The sequence below is a fragment of the Myxocyprinus asiaticus genome, chromosome 45, assembly GCF_019703515.2.
Source record: "Myxocyprinus asiaticus isolate MX2 ecotype Aquarium Trade chromosome 45, UBuf_Myxa_2, whole genome shotgun sequence".
Classification (NCBI taxonomy): domain Eukaryota; kingdom Metazoa; phylum Chordata; class Actinopteri; order Cypriniformes; family Catostomidae; genus Myxocyprinus; species Myxocyprinus asiaticus.
This window is the reverse complement of record NC_059388.1, coordinates 16,678,824-16,700,949: the sequence shown is the minus strand read 5'-3', so window position 1 is coordinate 16,700,949 and position 22,126 is coordinate 16,678,824. Positions and strand designations below refer to the sequence as shown.

General features: G+C 37.6%; 1 protein-coding gene and 1 long non-coding RNA gene across 3 annotated transcripts; one reads left to right on the top strand and one right to left on the bottom strand.

Moving 5' to 3' along the window:
* Nucleotides 1–2,074: 2,074 nt before the first annotated feature.
* On the bottom strand, nucleotides 2,075–21,220 carry LOC127435097 (caprin-2-like). Its single transcript, XM_051688290.1, has 21 exons — nucleotides 17,968–21,220; nucleotides 15,516–15,756; nucleotides 15,263–15,325; nucleotides 15,095–15,181; nucleotides 14,095–14,333; nucleotides 13,362–13,444; nucleotides 13,040–13,177; nucleotides 12,895–12,935; nucleotides 12,342–12,593; nucleotides 10,562–10,603; nucleotides 9,487–9,600; nucleotides 9,256–9,340; nucleotides 9,111–9,163; nucleotides 8,902–9,012; nucleotides 8,611–8,697; nucleotides 7,510–7,623; nucleotides 7,201–7,375; nucleotides 6,733–6,903; nucleotides 4,709–4,815; nucleotides 3,851–3,911; nucleotides 2,075–3,482 (listed from the first exon to the last, which is right to left on the bottom strand). Exons 1-21 carry the CDS (start codon nucleotides 17,973–17,975, stop codon nucleotides 2,920–2,922), a joined length of 2,835 nt encoding a protein of 944 aa, XP_051544250.1. The 5' UTR covers nucleotides 17,976–21,220; the 3' UTR covers nucleotides 2,075–2,919.
* LOC127435117 (uncharacterized) lies at nucleotides 9,212–14,436 on the top strand. 2 transcript variants are annotated; one of them, XR_007896130.1, is made up of 4 exons: nucleotides 9,239–9,359; nucleotides 10,608–10,632; nucleotides 12,350–12,571; nucleotides 14,197–14,436. It is a non-coding gene; the product is annotated as an uncharacterized LOC127435117 (long non-coding RNA). The 2 variants fall into 2 exon arrangements; XR_007896131.1 differs by lacking the exon at nucleotides 10,608–10,632 and having other exon boundaries at nucleotides 9,212–9,359.
* Nucleotides 21,221–22,126: the final 906 nt, after the last annotated feature.

Below are 22,126 nucleotides of genomic sequence, written 5' to 3'. Positions count from 1 at the left end.
GAGCATGAAGCCTATTTTAGGGCCATTAAAGTGATAGTTCACCCAAAAATGAAAATTCTCTCATCATTTTCTCACCCTCATGACATCCCAGATGTGTATGACTTTCTTCCTTCTGCAGAACACAAAGAATTTTAGAAGAATATTTCAGCTCTGTAGGTCCATACAATGCAAGTGGATGGTGACCAACATTTTGAAGCCCCAAAAAGCACATAAAGGTGGCATAAAAGTAATCCATACAACTCCAGTGGTTAAATCTGTCTTCTGAAGAGATCTAATCGGTTTTGGGTGAGAACAGACCAAAATATAACTCTTTTTCACTTTAAATATTGACATCAGCTGTCTCTTATGCCGAGTTTACACAATACGATTTTAGGCCTGATTTTCACTCGCTGACAGTTTTGTGGAGATCGCTGACAAAATCATAGGCAAATCAGAGCTTGCTCCCGTGAGCGACGAACGCAATGTATGAATTATCAAAGACGCGATCTGAGAGAAGCGCCGATGCATCGGAATTGTCAACGAGATATCTAACATGTTAAATATCTGGAGCTGTCTGCGATTCCAAATCACGCAATGTGAAATGTGTTTGACTGAATACAACTCCAGCATTGACCTACAGCCAATGAGAGAGCAAGAAACGGGGCATGAGAAGTTTCAGTGGGAGGAGTCCTGATGTACCTGCAACAGAACATCAACTAGCATGGCTGCGGTATCAAGAAAGTCTCATTGGACTGAAGAAATGGAGGAAAAATTAGTGGAAAATTGGCAGGAGCACCAGTGCCTATTTGATGTTTCCTCTGAACTGTACTACAACCGGGTGGAGAAAGAGAAGTGTTGGAGAGAAATTGCCAATTCTCTTGGACAGTCAGATAAACAAACAGGTAGATTTTTCAGTAGGAGGTACTTTTTCTTATTGTAACCAATAAAATATATAATGCCTTTACACATTATGTAAAGGTGATTAATCATATTCTGAAATACATAACATATGATCATGCATTTGTTTTCAAATCTCATATCACTTCTCACGTATACTCTGCCTGGACTCCAAATTACGTTTCCCAACAGAGTCGTCGGGGATTTGTCAATAGTGAAATGTTTTGTAATGTGTTCACCTCTGTCGCCGATTCCTCGTGTAATTTGAAAACCCTACAACTACCATGACAAGACAGACAGTTGTGTAATATGAACGGTACTACAATCTGACATCTTTGAAAGTCATGTAGTGTGTAGGAGGCATTAGGCGATCATGATTTCAAGCTCGATTACACTTGGAATCATGATCATGCCTACAGACTTCAATGGCAAGATAACATTGAGTTACATTTTGGTCTGTTCTCACCCAAAACCGGTTAGATCGCTTCAGAAGACATGGATTAAAACACCTCAGTCGTATGGATTAATTTTATGCTGCATTTTAATTTTTTTTTGGAGCTTCAAATATTTGGTCACCATTCACTTGCATTGTATGGACCTACAGAGCTGAGATATTCTTCTAAAAATTTTAATTTGTGTTTTTCAGAAAAAAGTCAGACAGACACATCTGGGATGGCATGAGGGTGAGTAAATGAGAGAATGTTTATTTTTGGGTGAACTATACCTTTAAGAAAAATTACATTGTGATATTTTCATGACAGTTATAAACATTCTCCCCTCCCCCCTTTCATTACCACAATGCAAAAAAAGAGGGTCATTATGATATTCTCATTACCACAAAGTAAATGGTATATTATTTAAATGTTAATATAGACATCGTAGCAGTACTCCCTTGGTACTGCCTTTTTAATTTTATTTAAAAATATATTTTTTAAATTTAATGTAATTTAAATTATTGTACAACATCTTTACTGTAATACGGGGTGGGGGGACTAAAATGGTAATGAGAATCATCATTGAAAACATTGTCACAGTGCAAAACATCTTAATGGTCTTAAATGTAGACTTTTCTTTATGCAAAATAACATCTCATATTCTCATTTTATTATGTATTGATTTGGTGTTAAATATGACAAGGATATCTTTGACAGGTTTCATGAGAATCACCCCATGAAGTCTATAATCTTATGCATGTACATCATTTTATACCTGTCAAAAACAATTTATTCAGGTTAAAACTTTTAAATGGGGGGAGGGGGGAATTCAGAGTGTATCATCACCATCTAGTGGGGTGACAATGTTCAAACACAAAGCAGACCACACATTCTTCTTCTTAACTATATCTTAAACTGTTAGACCTATTATACAATCACTGGACACTATTAGATACAAATAAAGCCACCACAGAAGTGAACTGCACTTTGTTTTTTTATTATTATTATTTAGGCACAAGAGGGAGCCATTTTGGCAGAGTCAACGTTCAAGTGATTTTCAGAATGAGGACGCTTACAGTATATACACAGACAAACTCACAGGTACACATATACCCAAACCCCGACAAGGCCACTAAGTCCCTTTTTAAAGTGCTCAACATGTCAAGTATAATTAGAAAAAGAGTTCTGTGACCCCAAAAGGAAAGGCACCAGTTGCAGACATTTGCATGGGTGGGAAACATTTCTCATCTAAAATGATCAAGCATACATTTTAGTCATTTAGTGAATACAGGAACAAACACATTAGTTTCTGAATGTAAAGACTTTCAATTAGTACACATTTAATGCAGCTACTTTTGGTTACGAGGGTATACAGTAATACTTTTCAGTTATCTGTAAAGAAAAAAAAAGGGAGGGGAAATCTGGGGAAATCCATGTAAACATCCAAGAACAAACATTAGCCTTAACACTGACTTTGTACTAATGAACATTTAAACATGCAGTTGCACCATGCGTAACAAAGCGCAATAAGTGCAGATTAACTACAGCCTTCAATAGATCCAAAATGCCCCATCTTCCTTTATCGTGCCTATATAAGGGAGATACATGTTCAGTCCTGGTACAGAAGGAAACCAGAGAAAGTGCTGTATTTCCAGCTGCTGCCATAGATGGCACCACGATGCAGTCGCAGCCACACCTGGTCTCCCTGGAACAGCTGGAGTAAAACATGGTTACTAGCAGTCTCATGGTCTGGAGCTCCGTCGTTAGCGTACGCCGACACCATCACCTCTTCATTGCGTATGAGGTTGACATACAGGGGCACGCTGATTGCCAGCTTCAGGATGTGGAAGAGGAAGACGTACGTGCCCGCAGCAGGGCAGGTGAAACGACCGGTGGCCGTGTCGAACATGTCACCTTGGTTGGTGTGCAGTTGGTCAAAGGCGATTGGCTGATCCAGAGTGCCAGGGGCGAAATTGGCTGTGCGGGCGGCGGAGAAGGCTACTCTGAGTTGGTTGAGCGGGTACACGTGAACGGGCATCAGAGTGTGTGCTCCCTGGTGGGTCATGGGAACTTCTGTTTGTGTGATGGAGAGAGAGTCACTGATTCCGGAGTCGAGTGGATACACCCCCTCCCTGTCTGGGCTGCTCACCTGTGAGGAGTCACTCCAACCGGCTATGAGGTGAAGAGACGAGAGAGACAGAACAAGCCCACAGATTTATGGTTGCATAGGGTTTTCTCAAAGACATGAGCCATTCTCCAGGCATTAAATCTGCTTTGTCAATCATGGCTATCTGCAATCAAATATTTTTTTTATAACGACAGCTAAACTGTATAATTGACTGTTGTCCCAGGCAACTGACTTTCTACATACAGGTTTCACTCTGTGGGTTCTTCTCACATAATTTCCTAAACTATTTCATGTCCATTTATTTATTTTAATAAAACCCTTAAGTAATCACTATTTTGCGATAATGACCAGCTGACTGTACATTATCCCTTACATATTTAATGAAGAACTGGGTATCAGTGAAAGTTTATACCACTGTTCCTTTGTGTTGCTGTGCCTCCACCTCGTTTGAAACTCTGCTGATACCCGTTTTCCTGTAAACGAAACAAAAAGCAAAACAACTGACTAGCCTTTCATTTAAAGGAATATTCCAGGTTCAATGCAAGTTAAGCTCAATCAACAGCATTTGTGGCATGATGTTGATTACCATAAAAATCAATGAAATGGTCCCTTTTCTTTAAAAAAAAAAAAAAAAAAAAAAAAAAGGCAAAAATATGGGTTCCAGTAAGACACTTATAAATGGAAGTGAAAGGGGCCAATCAGTAAACGTTAAAATACTCATGGTTTCAAAAGTATAGCCACAAGACGTAAACAATGTGTTAACATGAGTTTGTGATAAAAACAGCTTACTAACCTTTTCTGTGTAGTTATTGCAAATTTTACAACTCCGTTGCCATGACGATGTAACACTTGTAAACACTAAAACGATGATGTAAAAAACTTTACAGCTCAAATAAACAAGTTTTAACAGAAGAATTTACATAAGTGCTTTTATATAATTATAAGATTCAAATTTCTGTCTTTAAACCCTCTAAACCCCATTCACTTACATTGTAAATGCCTCACTGTAACCTCCATTTTTAATTTATTTTTTAAAGGAGTCAAAATTATTTTGCAGTAATCAACATTATGCCAAAAATGCTGTCGATTGATCTTAACTTGTATTGAACCCGGAATATTCCTTTAAAGAGTAGATCAATGACAGATCTCACAAATTTCACAAAACTCTACATATACAGTAACTCAAACACTTTAGATTGTTTAAAATTAAAACTGGAGTTTCACAGTGGAGATCAGAGGTCTAAACCAATCAAGTCAGTCAGTGCCTTACTCTGGACATGTAAAGGGCAGATCCATGGTCTCGGTGTGCTGTATGGGTCTGGGATGCGATGCCCCCTCCTGGAGAGCGCATATTCACTCTGTAGGCCTCATAACCACCTGCCAGTCAGGTTCAAGCAACAACCACAAAAAATGCAGCTTTATATGACTTACCCAAATATTTTATAGTGCCTAAAGTCATCATACCTTGTCAAAATCCTTATATCATCACACTACACCCTGGAAATGTAAATACATTCAATCTAACCTTCTTCAGCTGTATTTACACATTATAACCTTCAACATCAGAGAAAATAAAAATATTCTGAACAATTATTAAAAATTAAAAGTACCTGGTTTGGATAAGTGATCAGCCCCAAAAATTTGCTCCTGTGCAACAAATCACCTTTCAGATCACATACCTTGCTAATTGACCCCCACCTTAAATCAACTGTAGTGGTTTTGATTACTTCAGAATAAAGTCGGCTGTTCCATGAGGATTCGATTACTAGTAGTGCATGTTAATAAATTCACCATGGTTGGAAAGGTGCTTTCAAAAGGGCTCCGGGATAAAATTGTGGAAAGGCACAGGTTAGGAGAAGGGTACAAAAAGGTTTAAAAGTTTTCTATCCCTCCGAGTACTGTTCAGAGGATTTTCAAGATGTGGAAAGAGCATGGCACCTCCAAAACCTTGTCTAGATCGGGCCATCCCTCCAAACTGGATGACCGTGCCAGGAGGATAATGATCAGGGAAGCTATTAAGAGGCCAAAGGCAACTTTATAAGGTCTTTTGGCTGAGGGGGTTTGGCACTCATTCACCATGCACTACACAGACGGATTAAACCATTGCACACCTTCTTGGCGTTTACATCGGTGTCTCCCGCTGAACGGGTTTTCATGCGCGCCTTCCCGAGAACGTCGACGGGGGAGAATACGGTGGAGGAGGCTGCGACTGTGCCTTAAGCCCCGGTAAGCCCATGCGTTAGTACGGCCCTGCCTGTATGGCAGGGTGGTAAGAAAGAACTTTTTGGACTGAATTCCAAGTGCCATATTTGGAGAAAACCAAACAGCACACCACCCAGAACATACCATACCTACTGTGAAGCATGGTGGTGGCAACATTATGTGGTGGGTGTGTTTATCTTCAGCAGGGACTGGGCAATTGGTCAGGATTGAAGGAAAAATGGATGCTGCCATGTACACCCAAATTTGAGGAAAATCTGTAGCCCTCTGCTCGACAAATAAAGATGGGCAGGTGGTTCACCTTTCATCAAATTGACCCTAAATGCACTGCCAAAAAAATAACGCAGTGGCTTAAGGATAGGAAGGTCAAATTCCTTGAGTGGCCAAGTCAGAGCCCGGACCTAAATCCAATAGAAAACGTATGGATGGCCACTCACCCCACAATTTGACTGAACTCGAACAATTCTGCAAGAAGAAATGGGCAAATGTCCCCTAATCTAGGTGCACAAAGCTAGTAGAAACATCCAAACAGACTGATGGCTGTCACTAAAGCAAAAGGTATCTCTACGAAGTATTAAATCCAGAGGTATGATCACTTTTCAAACCCTGTTGGTGTGGTTTTTCATCTTTTATAAATTTTGGAACTGTTGCCTTTTTATTTTTTTTAATTTTTTTTTTACTTGAATGTTGTAAAGGCAAAATTGGTAAATAAAGCTGGAATATATATTCCAGCTTTATTTACCAATTTTGCCTTTATATAATTCAGGCTGTAAGAAAGAAAAAAAAAAAAAAAACACTATTCCAAAGGGGTATGACGTAAAAACTAAATGGCAATAAAGCATTTATTTTGCTTTACCTTCAAAATCACAAATGCACAAATTATATTTAATCATGAATAATTGGACAGTACAACAAAGGTCTATGTATGGTGTACATAGAGAAAAGGAAACATGAGAAAAGGAAACACCTCCAGAATGTGACCTGCAAACTTGAATGTAAAAGTGAAAGACTAAATAGACATAAAGAGTGAAGTAGTGTGTGTAAGAGAGACAGAGGAAGAGAAGAGAAAGGTACCTCTGTAGCCACCAGATGATCTGTGTGAGTGAATCAAACCCCTGCCTGCACGCATCATACCTCTCGCTGTCCCGCGGGGGAAGCAGGTCTGACCCAGACGAGACTGTGGCTGAGGAGCAGAAAACATGTGACCACCTGCACTGACAGGACACTCCAGCTGGTACTGGCCCTCTGCAAGGACACATACGATTGGTAGGCAACGAGGGAGAATGTGCCTTTTTACAAAATGTATACAGTGTTAAGTCGCATCATTATAAAATTATATAATATAATAGAATTACATAACCCCAACCATGGGTGATTGTGTGTGTGTGTGTGTGTGTGTGTGTGTGTGTGTGTGTGTGTGTGTGTGTGTGTGTGTGTGTGTGTGTTTCAGCCTACATTGTGGAGTAAAACCTGAAGTCTAAATTGTTGGGACCAATCAATGGTCCATACAAGGAAAACAGCTTAATAAACGAAATATTATACCAATCTGTAGGTCATCTTCAGGTGGGTTAAGTTCAGGTGGTGTCTGGGTGCTGGCGGTGGAGTAACTCAGGGTTTTGGCTGTAGTGTAACTGAGATGCATGGACTCAGAGAATCCACTCTCATCTGACTTCATCACTGAACTCTCACTGATTGGCAGAGAAGCCACATTAAACACCTGACCAAGAGAGAGAGAGAGAAGTTTGAGCTACATGTGCATTAGCTCAGAGCTTGAGACAAGATTTATTTGCATAATGTAGAATGGATTCATGTTAAAACAAAAGTGAAAAACAATGTGTGTATTATGCTTACAGAGTGAATGTTGTGGAAGGGATTATCTACACTGATGGATCGGTGACTGGGTGGGGTTTTAAACGTCTGCGCAGACATGGTTGATACTCCATTGCATAAATTCTGCTTTCCTGCCTGATGCATACACAAACAAAAATCAAGTAATCCCAGCACACCCTTTTAAATGCACTGGATAACAAATAAGCCATTTTTATGGCACCACATGAAGTTTAGTTTCCACTTGTAAAGCTCATCACAACAAAACTTTCCAGACCTGAACTCAAAGTAATAAACTTTAAATGACTTTTTAAATAACTTGCTTGAAAATTTACAAGTTAAACAAATCCAGAGTAGTGGATGACAAATATGGGTTTTCCCAATGGCTGTTATAAATTCGACAGCAAATGAGACACTAAATTGCAGATTAAATATTTTAAATGAAACATTTATGTAATATTTACTCAATTTATTCAATAATCAGCCAATATTTAATGGTCAGTTAATGGCAATAATCGCAAAATATAAATGTAACCAATGGCGCGAGTTGGGGGTGGGACTATCTGACTGTTTGAACAGCGGACGAGGGGCGTATCGGAAAGCTGTCTTGAAAACATTCCGTTCGGTGGCACTAGTGTCGCAGAAATTACATACTTCAGCTTTAAGAATATAAAATTGTAATAAGGGCCGTAATAAAGTACAGCAGAGGTCCCACAACCACTTTATCTGTGATAATATTCACAACATTGAATTAAATTGCCATATTTTTATTACGTTGGAACGATTTAAAGAAAAAGAAAAATGTAAACAATAAAAGATGAGTAATATACACATTAATCAAGATAACAAACACCAAGGACAATCTGAAAAAAAAAATTGTTGGGAATTAAAGGAATAGTACACCCAACAATAAAAAAATCTGTTATAATTGATGTCTGTTGCACATTAATGAGAGTGGCTCGTTGACAGTGGCACGTGTTTTTCGCGAAAAAGTGCTAAACCTTGTGTTCCACATAAGTCAAACGGGTTTGGAATGACATGAGGGTGAGTAAATCATGACAGTTCTCATTGTATAGGTATACTACTTCAAAATATTCCTGTTGTATTTAGCCATCCAGTACTCACCTGTACAGAGCTCTGATTTTCTAGAGGACGTGTGATTGAGGACCCCCTTCGGTACAAAGGTGGAGAATTGAAGCCCTCACCTTGCATCTCCACACACACACACAGACATAAACCATGAATATCAAACAGTAGTAGGGTAAAATTCTAAAAAAAAGTTGGTTATTAGAGCTACAAGAGACAAATCTACACAAGTTACAGCGATCTCAGAACATTTGCTTTAATTTCATCCTCTGAGCAGAATACATAATGAAAAACAAACAAAGATTTGAGTAAAAAAGTGTGACTCCTTACATGTGGTTCATCTTCACTGTGTAGATCAAGGTCAGAGTCATTTATAGAACGATCTCCATTCGACAGACAGCCTTTATTGTCTCCAGAGAGCAGGATGCGTAAGGGAGTGGACTAGGATTACATAAGAGCTTCATTTGTAAAAAGGCAATTTTGACCTCAGTCATGTCAGGATTCATTAATATAGAAAGTGCTGAAGCTAAATTGCTTACATGCTTTGAATGAGCCAGAATATCTGTTGGACTTTTTGTTAATTCCTTTTGTGCTGTATAAGAAAGACATTGTAAATGAAAAATAAAAAGCATTTTGTCCTGTTTTTATTGTGCGACTCATGTCTAATATGGAGTGGCCATGTACCGAGGGGAGTAGAAGTGCCAGGAGACGGACGGCATCTATTTGGTCGAATGCTACTAGGGGAAGTTTCCCCATCTAGAAGAGACTCCTGCAAACAGTGGTCAGGGGTAAGTTAAGAGAAGTCTCTGAATCAGTAATGGTCAGGAACGGAGTCACAAAACATGACAAAGACATTAAATTAAACCCTTGTTTAAACAAATGACAAAAGCTTGGACAAATACTGAAAAATCATGCCTGCATGAAACTGAAGGAGCCAGAGATCTGGTTCATCAGGGACTCCAGCTGCTCTTTGCGCTGAACCGGATCTTTAGGTAATGGAGATGGAGAGCTGAACACTTCCACAGGCACCTGAAAGTCACAGAATAAAATAAGTAGAGAAAAATGTACAGGCAGTTGGTCATCATCTCAAAACAATCCCTAAAAGGGCTGACCCTGAAGTGAAACTCCCTGAAGGGGTATATTTTGCAATAATGGCAAACTACCTATATATTATTCTGCTTATTACACTGCTAGTTGCTATATAAATTAATAAATGGATATGAAATATTGATTTGAGTATATATGTACGTATGTGAGAGGAAAGACTGCAAAGTGATACGAAAGTGATGAAACTTGCAGTGTAGGAGATTTTCAGGGACAGTGGTCAAATGTACAGTTATTAAACAAATCTGACCACAGAATGCTCCAATTCACTAATCAGACCAAAGACAATTCCTAGTGTAGCACTAGGCTTTAAAAGGAATATATATACCATCAAAAGTTGACTCATCCCTCCTTTTCTTTAAAAAAGGAAAAATGTGTGTTCAAGTGAGGCACTTACAATGGAAGTGAATGGGGCCAATCCATAAACGTTAAAATAATCACCGTTTCAAAAGAATAGCCACAAAACAATATGCGTGTTAACATGATTTAAGTGTGATAAAATCCCTTACTAACCTTCTGTATTAAAGTTATATCCAATTTTACAACTCCGTTGTCATGACGACGTAATGCTGCAAACCGTTATCCCGCAGAACTGACGTTTTAAACAACTAAAATAAAACACAAGTTTTAAAAGAAATAATTCAAGCGTTCTTATGAACTACGTTTCACATATTTGCCTTTAAACCCTTTTTAAAAATGGCCCCATTCACTTCCATTTTAATTGTTTCGCTGTAAACTCTGTTTTTGCTTTAAGAAATGGAGGGACAAGCCAAAATTATTCTTTTTGCAGTAATCAACTTTATGCCACAAATGCTGTGGTTTTGTGATATTACTTAAACTGGGGTCAAACATTATGACGTTTGGATTTATCTGAACAACAACTTACTGATTTAGAGTCATGATCCCCCTTGCTCTTCCTCTGTCGTTTCTAGGAAAGACAACATCTGATGTAACAAGGTCAGTTTTTCCCCCACATTTCACAGGACAATACATTTTAGAAACAAAAGGCTACAAATATTTTGTTGCCATAGATAAATATGGCTCAGCAAACCATAAGCAGTCAGAGTAGAAAACTACAGTGGCAGGAAAAAGTATGTGATCCCTTTGGAATTACCTGCATTAATGTAGAAATTTGTCTTTAAATATGGTTTGATCATTATTGTAATTTAGATGAAGAACAATGTCTAACCAATAACAAATTATTGTATGTTCTTGTACATATTGAATACATCATTCAAACATTCACAGTGTAGGTTGGAAAAAGTATGTGAACCCCTAGGCTAGTGAAAGTAATTAGTGAGGAGTTGGCATACCTGGCATCCAATTAATACGAGATTGGAGGTTTGGATTAGAGCTACTTTGACTTTTATAACATTGAGTTTGCTATTCACAAGAAGCATCTGCTGACGTGGACAATGCCTTGCAAAAAAAAAAAAAGATCTCAGAAGACCTACAATCAAGAATTAATGCTTTGCATAAAGCTGGAAAGGGTTACAAAATTAACTTGAAGAGCTTAGATATTCATGTGTCCACAGTTAGACAAATTGTCATAATGGAGATGATTTAGTACTGTGGCTACTCTCCCTAGAAGTGGCCATCCAGCCAAGATGACTCAAAGGGCACACCACAGAATACTCAATGGAGGTAAAAAAAAAAAAACCCTAGAATGACAGCTAAAGACTTGAAGGAATCATTGGAACTGGTTAACATTTCTGTTCATCTGTGTCTGTCTACTATACAGAAAACATTAAACATGCATATCTATGGCAGGACACCACGAAGGAAGCCACTGCTTTCTAACAAAAACATTGCTGCGCACCTGAAGTTTGCCAAAAACCACCTTGATACTCCATAACTCTACTGGAAAAATGTTTTGTGGACTGATGAAACTAAGGTTGAATTGTTTGGGGAAGAACGTGCAGCACTATGTATGGCGTAAAAAGGGCACCGTATACCAATATGAAAACATCATCCCAATGGTGAAGTACGGTGTAGGGAGCATCAAGATTTGAAGCTGCTTTGCTGCTTCTGGGCCTAGACCGCTTGCCATCATCAAGTGAAATGAATTCAAATTTATCTAAATATCCTACAGGGTCGATGTACACAAGCTGAAGCTCAGCAGAAGTTGAGTGATGCAGCAGGACAATGACCCTTGAAACATCAAAGTAAATCTACTATAGAATGGCTTCAAAAAAAGAAAATGCAACTTATGGAGTGGCCCAATCAGAGCCCAGGCCTTAATCCAATAGAGATGCTGTGGAATGACCTCAAGAGAGCCGTTCACAACAGAATATCCTAAGAATATGGCTGAGCTGAAGCAGTTCTTTAAGGAAGAATGGTCCAAAATTTCTTCTGAACGTTGTGCAGGTCTTCATTTTTTTCCCACAGCACTGTGAATGTTTTATGGGATGGGTTCAATAAAGACATTAAAGATTATAATTGTTTGTGTCTTGCTGGCTTAAGCACATTGTGTTTGTCTATACTTGTGACTTGGAAGATGAGATCACATTTAACGACCAATTAATGTAGAAAACCAGCCAATTCCGAAGGGTTCAAATACTTTTTCTTGCCACTGTATTTCCCAAACTGCTAACATGGAAGTACCAGTTCAGCAGCAAACATTTACATTAAGCGGAATATTTCTATAGACAGTGTTTCTTTTCCACCTCTTTAGGGTCCGTTATGGGTCTCTTCATAATATCTGGAGTCTTTGGAATCAATCCTGCAGCACCTTTCCCCGGCTTCTGTATGGGGGACTGAGTGGACACAGGAGGATCGGAAAATTCCATTTCCCACGAGTCCGGTGGCTCTCTTTGCTTCATTGCCAAAAACTCATCCTTCCAGTTGTGAATGGGTGTATTCTCACCCCGACTAGACTCTTTGACATCCGTTTCAGGTAAGTATCGTCTGTTAAGAGACTGGCATCATTCAGAAGTTACTGACCTGCTTGTTTTTACAAAACACATAGCATTAAAGCCAAAGAGCTTAACTTCAAGGGATCATTTGCCCCCCAAAAAAACAAAACAAATAAATTGTCAATTCATCCTTAATTTGTTCAAAGCCCTTATAACTTTTTTCAAAGAAAGTGAATGGTGACTGAGGCTAACAATCTGCTCAATATCTCATACGTGTTTGGAACGACATGAGGGTGATTAAATGAGTTTAAATTTTTGGGTGAATTATCCCTTAAAATATTGCCAGTATGCAAGTTGTTTTTACCTCTTTTGAAGGCACTTCTTTTGAGCTCAGTTTCACCAGTGCTGAAATGCAGAAGTTTGTCACTAATTGTTACAGACTTAAAATGAATGTCTCAATTATGAAAACATGGGGGGGTTGAATTTGAATTTAAATTTAAAAGTCTCACTGGAGAGGCTAAATGTCCTGGATGGAGGGTCAGACTTTTGTTTTTCAGTCTTCTGCTGGCTATCATTTTGAGGAAGTGATATGTGATCAAAGAAGCCACAGTCCACTAGTCGAAGAAGCTTTTCCTTCATGTGCTTATCTGTGGAAGAACAGCATTAGCATTTTAAAAAACGAAACTGTCAACACAATCACAAAAATTATTCGGCAGTATGGCATCTTATTTAAAATCACTTGCAAAATAGAAAGGGAGGCCGATTCAGTCCATTAGATAATAAAAATAAACACTGATTTTGCTCGAATCACAGATTGAGCCAGAAACTCACATGTCGAGCCAGCAACTGGCTTTTCTTTCCCTTCCATTAGCTCCAAGTAAACAATAGCAGCCTGTTCCATCTGATCCTCTAAACTACAGTACAAAACAAAACCGGAAGATCAAGCCACAATATCAGACCAAAAAGACCAAACACAATACTATGAAAACAAACTAACCAACATATGCCACATACACAAATGTACACCACTAAAGCTTTTTTACAATATAAAAAAGTACATTCGAATAATATTACAATAAACAAAAACTTAAATATAATGAATTTCCATGACTTTTGAAGTCATTTGTGATACTGCATAAGGACTTATAAAATGATTTTGATTCACCAATTAATGATTCAGATCGATTTGTGAACCACTTTGAACAATTCATTGAAAATAATCAACATATCGAACATAACTACGGCGTGTGGGCATGTTTTACTCTACACAAAAGCAATATCTAGCTGTTGAAATGATTTTATGACAGCGCATTACTAAAAAAATGCCATGATTTTACGATTATTAATTTCCATGACTTTTCCAGGCCTGGTTTGTTTGTTTGCTGGCGATTTAATGCCATGCCAGCTTTCATGGCTATTTTTATGGCTAAAAATGTTATACAATGTGGATAACAGAATTTTTAAATTCCCATAAATCATTCCAGCTTGGCCATGTGTGTGGGAACCCTGTTGCCTATATTAGTCCAGAAGGCTGGTGTGTGATGTTCAAATTATCATCACAAACCTCATTCTATGGTTTCTTTTACATCCTAGTAATGAAGCCAGATCCAGCAGGTTCTCCATGTCCTGCGTGGACAGGTAATGGGAATGTTGTCTTGAATTGCAGAATTTCCTCTGGACGTCCTCTCTCTGCAGACTGTGGAGGACATACTGCACCTGAAGCATCAGGCTCATCTGTCTCCTCTCTGCCTCAATCCTCATCACCTTCTCTTGATGAACAGCTTTCCGCTGAGCTTTCAGCAACTACAGCAGAGCAAAGAAGACCCAACCAAACAGGACGCACCACAGCTGGCCATCAGTGCCCTAAATTCTCAGCCATCTAAATTTATGTACATACAGTGCTTGTATTCTTCTGCTGAACACAAAGATTTTTAGAAGAATATCTCAGCTCTGTAGGTCCATACAATGCAATGAATTGTGGCCAGAACTTTAAAAGGTCATAAAAGCAGCATAAAAGTAATCTATAAGACTCCAGTGGTTTAATCCATGTCTTATGAAGCAATATGATAGGTGTGGGTGAGAAACAGATCAATATTTAAGTCCTTTTTTTACTATAAATTCTCCTCCCTGCCTAGTAGGTGGCGATATGCATGAAGAATTCAAATTGCCAAAAACAAAAGAAGAATTTAAAAGTGAAAGTACAGATTGATAGAAAAAATTGACAAATATTGAACTGTCTCACCCACTTATATCGCTTCTGAAGATATTGATTTAAACACTGGTGTTGAATGGATTACTTTTATGCTGCCTTTGTGCTTTTTGGAGCTTAAAAGTTCTGGCCATCATTCACTTACATTGTATAGACCTACAGCACTGAGATATTCTTCTAAAAATCTTCATTTGTGTTCTGCAGAAGTCATACACATCTGGGATGGCATGAGGGTGAGTAATTGATGAGAATTTTTTATTCCCTTTAAGAGTACTGTACTCCTTACTTGAGAACAACTTCTATACACTGCACAGACTACTTGCTTTATGAAAGCATGTATGTGGCAGAATCTTACATCTTGTGTGAGGGCGCCAAGGGTCTTCTGCAGCTCTTTGGCAAATGTAAGATTGTGGACCACCTCCTCGTATTTCCCCACAGCTTCCTACAACAATACAACGTGTTTCATTGATATGGAAGAAGCCCCATATCCTAGAACGCAACACACAGAGTGAAGAATGTTTACCAGTTGGTCTTCATTTAGTGTTTCACCGTTCTTCAGCCTCTCACTATATCCCTCCAGTTTCAGCTGGAATAAATGAAATTAATTCGTTTTAAAAACAACAACAAAACACATAGGAAGGTGAGAGTTACAAAGAGTGCTCTATGAGGCCAAACAACTGTTTCAGCCCAAATAAAATGTTTGTGTTTATGACCTCATGTCATATTAATAATCAAAAGGGGATTTTTTTTTTTTTAAAACTAGACATTAAAGGCACCTTCTTTTTCTCAATGTTGCGGATCTTGTGCTTGAGGCAGATAAGGCCATCCTCGATATACTTCTCATAGCCATAGTAGGTTGTCGAGGAGGAGTTGAGGGCGAGCTGGAGGGCGGTGAGCACTCGAGGAGAGTCCGATTTAGGGCTGCCCTGCCCACCCTCCATCTCCAAAGCCAACTCTGAGGAAGTCAAAGTCTCTAGAGTCCGAGATGGTGACAGCTGAACCATGATCTTAGACTCTCTGAAGAGGAGGGGGGATAAGAACAGAGAGATCACCTTTTATTATGCACTAAGGAGCACAAAATATTTTATGGTTTGTGTTTGGAATACTAACTATAATATCGTACAATGTATTTTATACATTGTAATACAACAAATGTTATAAACAGCAGTACGCTACATTGTTGCATGACCACATCACGTTGCACGTTTAGTTCAGAAAGTGGCAAGTCCAGTAATAACCTTGGACAAAAATATTTTTTTTTTTTACATTGTGGCCCCCATGATCGGATAACTTTCTCAGCCACTGATATGTCTGGAGTCTTCCTCTCATCTGAATGTACATTTGAATAATTAAAAAATGTAACTTTAAATAGTCTATAAGAACAGAATGCCTACAAGGCTATAAAATTTATTCGGAAACACTACAATAGGGTTGTATTCATTAACATTAGTTGACAAACTATCAATAAACAATACTTTTACAGCACTTGTTAATCTTGGTTAACACTAGTTTAATTATATATCAATATGTTTTTAAAATTAAGTTGTATATGTTAACATTAACAATATCTTTATGAATCAACATCAACCAAGATAAATAAATGCTGTTAAGATATACAGTATTATTCATTGTTAGTTCATGATAACTGTTTTATATATTAAATAAAATGTTAACAAATAGAACCTTATTGTTAAGTGTTACCAATTATCCTAGTGCATCATGGGAGGACTTCAGTCACTCTTAAAGGGACAGTTCACCCAAAATGATAATGCTCAATTACTCAACCTCATGCCATTCCAAACTCTGCCAAACACAAATTAAGACATTTTGAAGAATGTGTTTAAGCACAACAAAGGACACAAAGGCAGCATAAAAGTAATCCATATAACTCTAGCTTTGGGTTAGGAACAAACCAAAAATGCAGCACTTATTCACTAAAGATCTTCACTTCCAACCAGCTGTCCTATGCGTGTTCATGAAAGCAGCTCATTCAAGCACCCTCGTGCTTGACGTATTTTGCCAGGTTTCTGTTTTTCACACCCAATTTGGATATTTTGTAAATGCAGTCGTGGGTTAAAATGGAGTTGTGGTTTGAAATAAAAAAAGATAAAAAAAAAAAAAAAAAAAGGCATTTTAACATCTTATTGATGTATAATGAGGCTGGGATTGAGCACAGCATCAAAACACCTCCTTGAAGCCTATACAGTTTTCTACTAGGGCCGGATGTCAAGATTTATAGTGAATAAGGACTTAATGCGTGTGGTCTATTTCTCACCCAAAGAAAGCTTCAGAAGACATGGATTAAACCACTCAAGTTGTTTGGATTACTTGTATGCTGCCTTTCTTTTTGGAGCTTGAAAAGGTATTGGACCCCATTGACCTACAATGTATAGACAAAAACGCATCATACATTCTTCCAAATATATTATTTGAGTTCTACAGAAGAAATTCGTTCAAGTTTAGAAATGGCATGAGGGGGTAGTAAATAATGAGAGAATTATTTTTGAGTGAAATATAGGTGCACTTCGTATAAATCAAAGATGACTAATATATATATATATATATATATATATATATATATATATATATATATATACACTGACACCTAGAGGCATGGATGCAGCATCATTCAAACGCAACAGTTTTCAGCAGGGCCATAGCTAGTGGGGTGAAAGGTGGTAACAATTCTAAAACCCCAGAAATCCAGGAAGCCCCCCCAACAAATTCAAAAATGCATTTTGCAGTTGGAAAGGGGTCCAGAGCAATATACACAGTCAGGGGGTCCAGAAAACCTTGCTACAGCCCTGGGTTTTAGTTACCAATGGCATTACAAAACTTTTTACAGTCAGCAATTAATCATTTAAGCCATGAGTGAAAGTGTCCAATAACAGGACATTTACTGAGATAAAGTAGTATTTGGTTGGTCATGTGATCATGGCATGACAGCCCCCATGAGGAGACCCTCTCCATGTAGAATAAAACGCCATTTAGAAGATTACCACTATGACTTAAGTCTTCATCTCATGTTGAGTGCTCTTATACATATGTTCTAAAATGACCATTGATTTCTTGAGTAAAACTTCTGAATGAGAGAGAAAGAAACGGAGTGTACCTTTAAATAATATACAAGTTGTGATTCGTGAATTATACAAGAAGTTAGGTCGTTCTTAAAATAAATGACATGCTGAGTAATAAAAGGAAACACGCATATATTGAGCAAAGCCATACCTGAACATATTGTTTGATAACTGTTGATGTTTAAAACGATCTAAACACTTCGTTTGGACATTTGCCAGCTCGAACCATGACACTGCATTTATGACTACACGCAAGAACGACAAATATTACATCGTGCACGACATGTAACAAATTAAGTCCATAAGTAATCTATCTTCCAGAAATATCAGTTGGTAATATCATCTAAAAAGCAGCTATAACTTCACATGCGATTCCAGCACTTATAAACATGGGCTATACATCCGGCTACCACCAAGTCCAGCTGGAATAACGTGCAATTCAGACGGAGCAATTGCAATCAAGTAAAATACTCATTTAAAAGGCTTTATCCGACATGTCTGATATGATCCAGAATCATCTTGTCCAAACAGTACCCTAAAGCCAGCATCGACAAGCTGAAACCACCCAAATTCGCACGCACAGAGAGCACATACAGGACCAGTAAACCGTCAGACGCATGTGATAAAATAACACACAGGTGCAACGAGCAAAGCATCGGGCATATCTCACCGAGCTCGTGCGTCTCTGCCTGTGTGTGCGTTTGTTTGTTGCGTTTCAAGTCGCTAGGATGACTTGGGTGGAAAGGCTGATCATTTAGATTCAAAGCAACTAAAATAGCCTTTCGGTGAGCTGGTGGAAAGACAACATAAAGCGGTGGGCATACAGAGAGGGCAGACCGCCGCCGCCTATCACCTTTTTATGTCCTGAGAGCAGAGGGAAACCCAGCAGCTGGAGAGCAATTATGACGTCATAAAGCCAAATACAGGACGATTCCCCCAAGCAACCTCAGCACTCTATCTATCTGTCTGTCTGTCCGTACATCCATCCATCTAAATTTACTGTATACATTTTTCCAGCATTTTAAAAATGTTTTTACTCCGGAACAATGGAAAATGATTTTGTTCCGGTTTTCGGTTACGTTCTGCTAAAAATGTACTGTATACATTTTTCTGCCACATAACCAGGGTTGGGAGGGTTACTTTTGAAATGTATTCCACTACAGATTACAGAATACTTGCTGAAAAATGCTATGTGTAACGTATTCCGTTAGATTACTCAAAATCAGTAATTTAGTCTAAATACTTTGGATTACTTCTTCAGCACTAGCAGAATTTATTTCACTTGTTTTGACTGTAAGTTCATATCAAGTACAAAAATCTGCTAGTACATTAAGACACATATTAACAACACATTCTCTGAAAAAAGCCTAAATATCTTATGCAGTGTTGCCTCTAAAACAAGATAAAGCAAATGTATCTTGTTTTAAGGATTTTCAGATATATTTACATGAAAACAATACAAAAATTCTCATCAAGAATACAATTTTTGCCCTAATATCAAATGTCTTACTAGAGAGAAGAAAAAAATTATGATCTAACGTAGATTTTCTTGACAGAAAAAAATATATATAATCGCACCTGGTAACAGGGCTTGTAAAAGGGTTAGAAACATAAAGCTAAAGGTTCACTTGACAATACAAAATTCTCTACACGATGTTAACTATTTCTGCTGCTCCAAACTTGCTTCAAAACAGGGACTAAAAACTAAATCTTTTTCATTTCGGTTCGTTCTGAGCAAAAACTGTATTTTTTCGTTCTGGTTTAAAAGTTCCGCAGCCTCCTTTTCAAATGGTTACTGGTTAGAACAAAATAAAAGAACGGTTAATAAAGTTCTTTTTAAAATGACAGTACTCTGAGCTAAGGGGTGGGTGAAATACCAATTGCAGTGTTGCCAGATCCAACAAGAGAAGCAAGCAATCTCTTCTGGAAAAACGAGCTCAAAAAATTAGCGATATATCACAATAGAAACCGTACAAGCATACAGTTAATTAACAGTTAAGTCACATTTTAATTAAAGATCTGCTTCTGAGTCAGTACCGGAAGCATCAAATCTGTATTAATGCATCATATCTAACAATAATTCAGTGAAGACTTGGAAACAACTGAGAAATTTACTTTTTACATCTAATTATGTTTTCCCTGTATCTGGATTAGCCATGCATGTGTATGTAGTAATTATACATATTTGTTAAAAAGGTCTTCATTCACAGAATACGACATCCACAATGAACAATTAGACAAAGAAATGTGTGATGCAGCGGTTTCCTTCAGGTTCAAAGCATGTTTCATTTTTGTAATTCCAAACTATACTGTGATAAACCCTTTGGCCTTTAGTTTCATGAAAAAATTATCATAACAAAATTAACCGGTTATAACCGGTTTCCAGCATTTTTAAATAATTGTTTCACAAATAAAATTGTTCCAGTTTTTGGTTACGTTCTGCTAAAAATGTTGTTCATTTTCATTTTTCGCTTTCGTTCCTTGAACCGTTTTTAGTCCCTGCTTCAAAACCCCACAGAGTGTACACAACGACATCTGATCGCATCATTTATATGAATAAATGATTTCCAATTGACTAAATACTACACAAAAAGGTGTAACAGATCAAATTAATGCACAGACAAATAGAAAATTGTATTCATTGCATACTCTTAAATATTTAACACTGTGTATCATATCAAACATACAGAAAAGCATTAGGATAAATGTTTAAGAAAAACACTAACCCTTTCAGAAAATTACAATTCTTAACTGCTCATCTGAAATGCCTGTCTGCTTGCCTCACCATGAAAAAAACAACTGATCATTTCTATGGCCGCCTTTAACATCTTCACTGAGTCCACATATGACTTATGTAATTTATGATATATTTCATGTTTTTTAAAATTTATACAGAAGTTTTGTGTGGATAACAGACCGAAATTGCACATGTTGTCAGCCACTGGCTGTCTTGTGAGACACTAAGTTTTATTCCTGCAGGGGGCGCTTGATGCTCTGAAAATTTAATCCTCCATCTCAGAACGTTTTATATCCCTTTGGAGACCTTTTACACTGGATAGTTATTTTTAATAAAATCTGATAATCACAAGGATTCATATATGTGGACGGAATTCCTCCTCTGCATTATCTATAAAAGTATTTTTTAAAAATCCTCATCCAGTATGAATAAACTAATGTGATTGGCCCATCCTAGCCAGGACTGAGAAAAGTAACAGGTAACACTTGTCAATAACGTCAATGCGCTTTTTTGCATTTAAATCTCAGAATGTTTTATAGCTCATTGGAGACATTTTTACACTAAATTGTATTTTTAATCAAAACTGATCATTGCAAGAATTCATACCTGTGAATGGAAATCCTCTGCATTATCAATAAAAGTATTTTTAAAAATCCCAAATCCTCGTCCAGAATTAATAGACGACCGTGATTGGCCCATCCTAGCCAGCGCTAAGAAAAGTAACAGGTACCACGTACACTGCCGTCTATGCTATCTAGTACACACCAATGCACATAGTGTAACCATCACCAGTTACATTTATTAAGGAACAAGTAAAAAGTACAATATGTAAAAAAATACATATATCTCTAGTAATGTGAATACAAAGTGCATAGCTACCATACATGCCTGTAGCACTACCACTAAAGGACTAGTCTAAAAAAAGGTATCATATGGGCATTAGAAACCCTCAAACTAAGATAATAAAATAGATGTACGTATAGATACACAAAAAAAGTATGTATTTATAGCTGTTCTCCACAACATTTTGTCCTGGGCTACCATGTGTGATATTGTGTAAATGCATTTTCAGTCCATATTGCAGTGTGTTAGGACAGGTTAGTCCTCTGTAAAAAAAAATATATATATGAGACTTAAAGTAACAACCACAAGACAAATATTGCAAATAAATATGAAATAAATAAGACAAAAGAGTATTTATCATAACTGTTCAGTCTTACACATCTTAGAATATTTACAAATAGCGCCTTAACATGCCGTAATAGAGATGACACGAGAGGAATCCACATTTAAGTGCCTCAATGCTTCACTTAAATGGATGTTTCTACAAGACAGTCACTGTTCATGTCATTCTGTGATGTGGCATATTCACACTGATGCCACAAGCTGCCACCATCAAAATATCATTTTAAAAACTGGGCTGAAAAAAAACAAAACAAAAAAAAAAAAAACATGCCTAGAAAGAAATAAAATTACTGTGCAATTGAGTGCTTCTGTGTGAGCTCAAATAGTGCCATCCCCTGGAAATAAACAGAAGTATGTGAGAGACAACGGAATTTATACAATCCAAGAC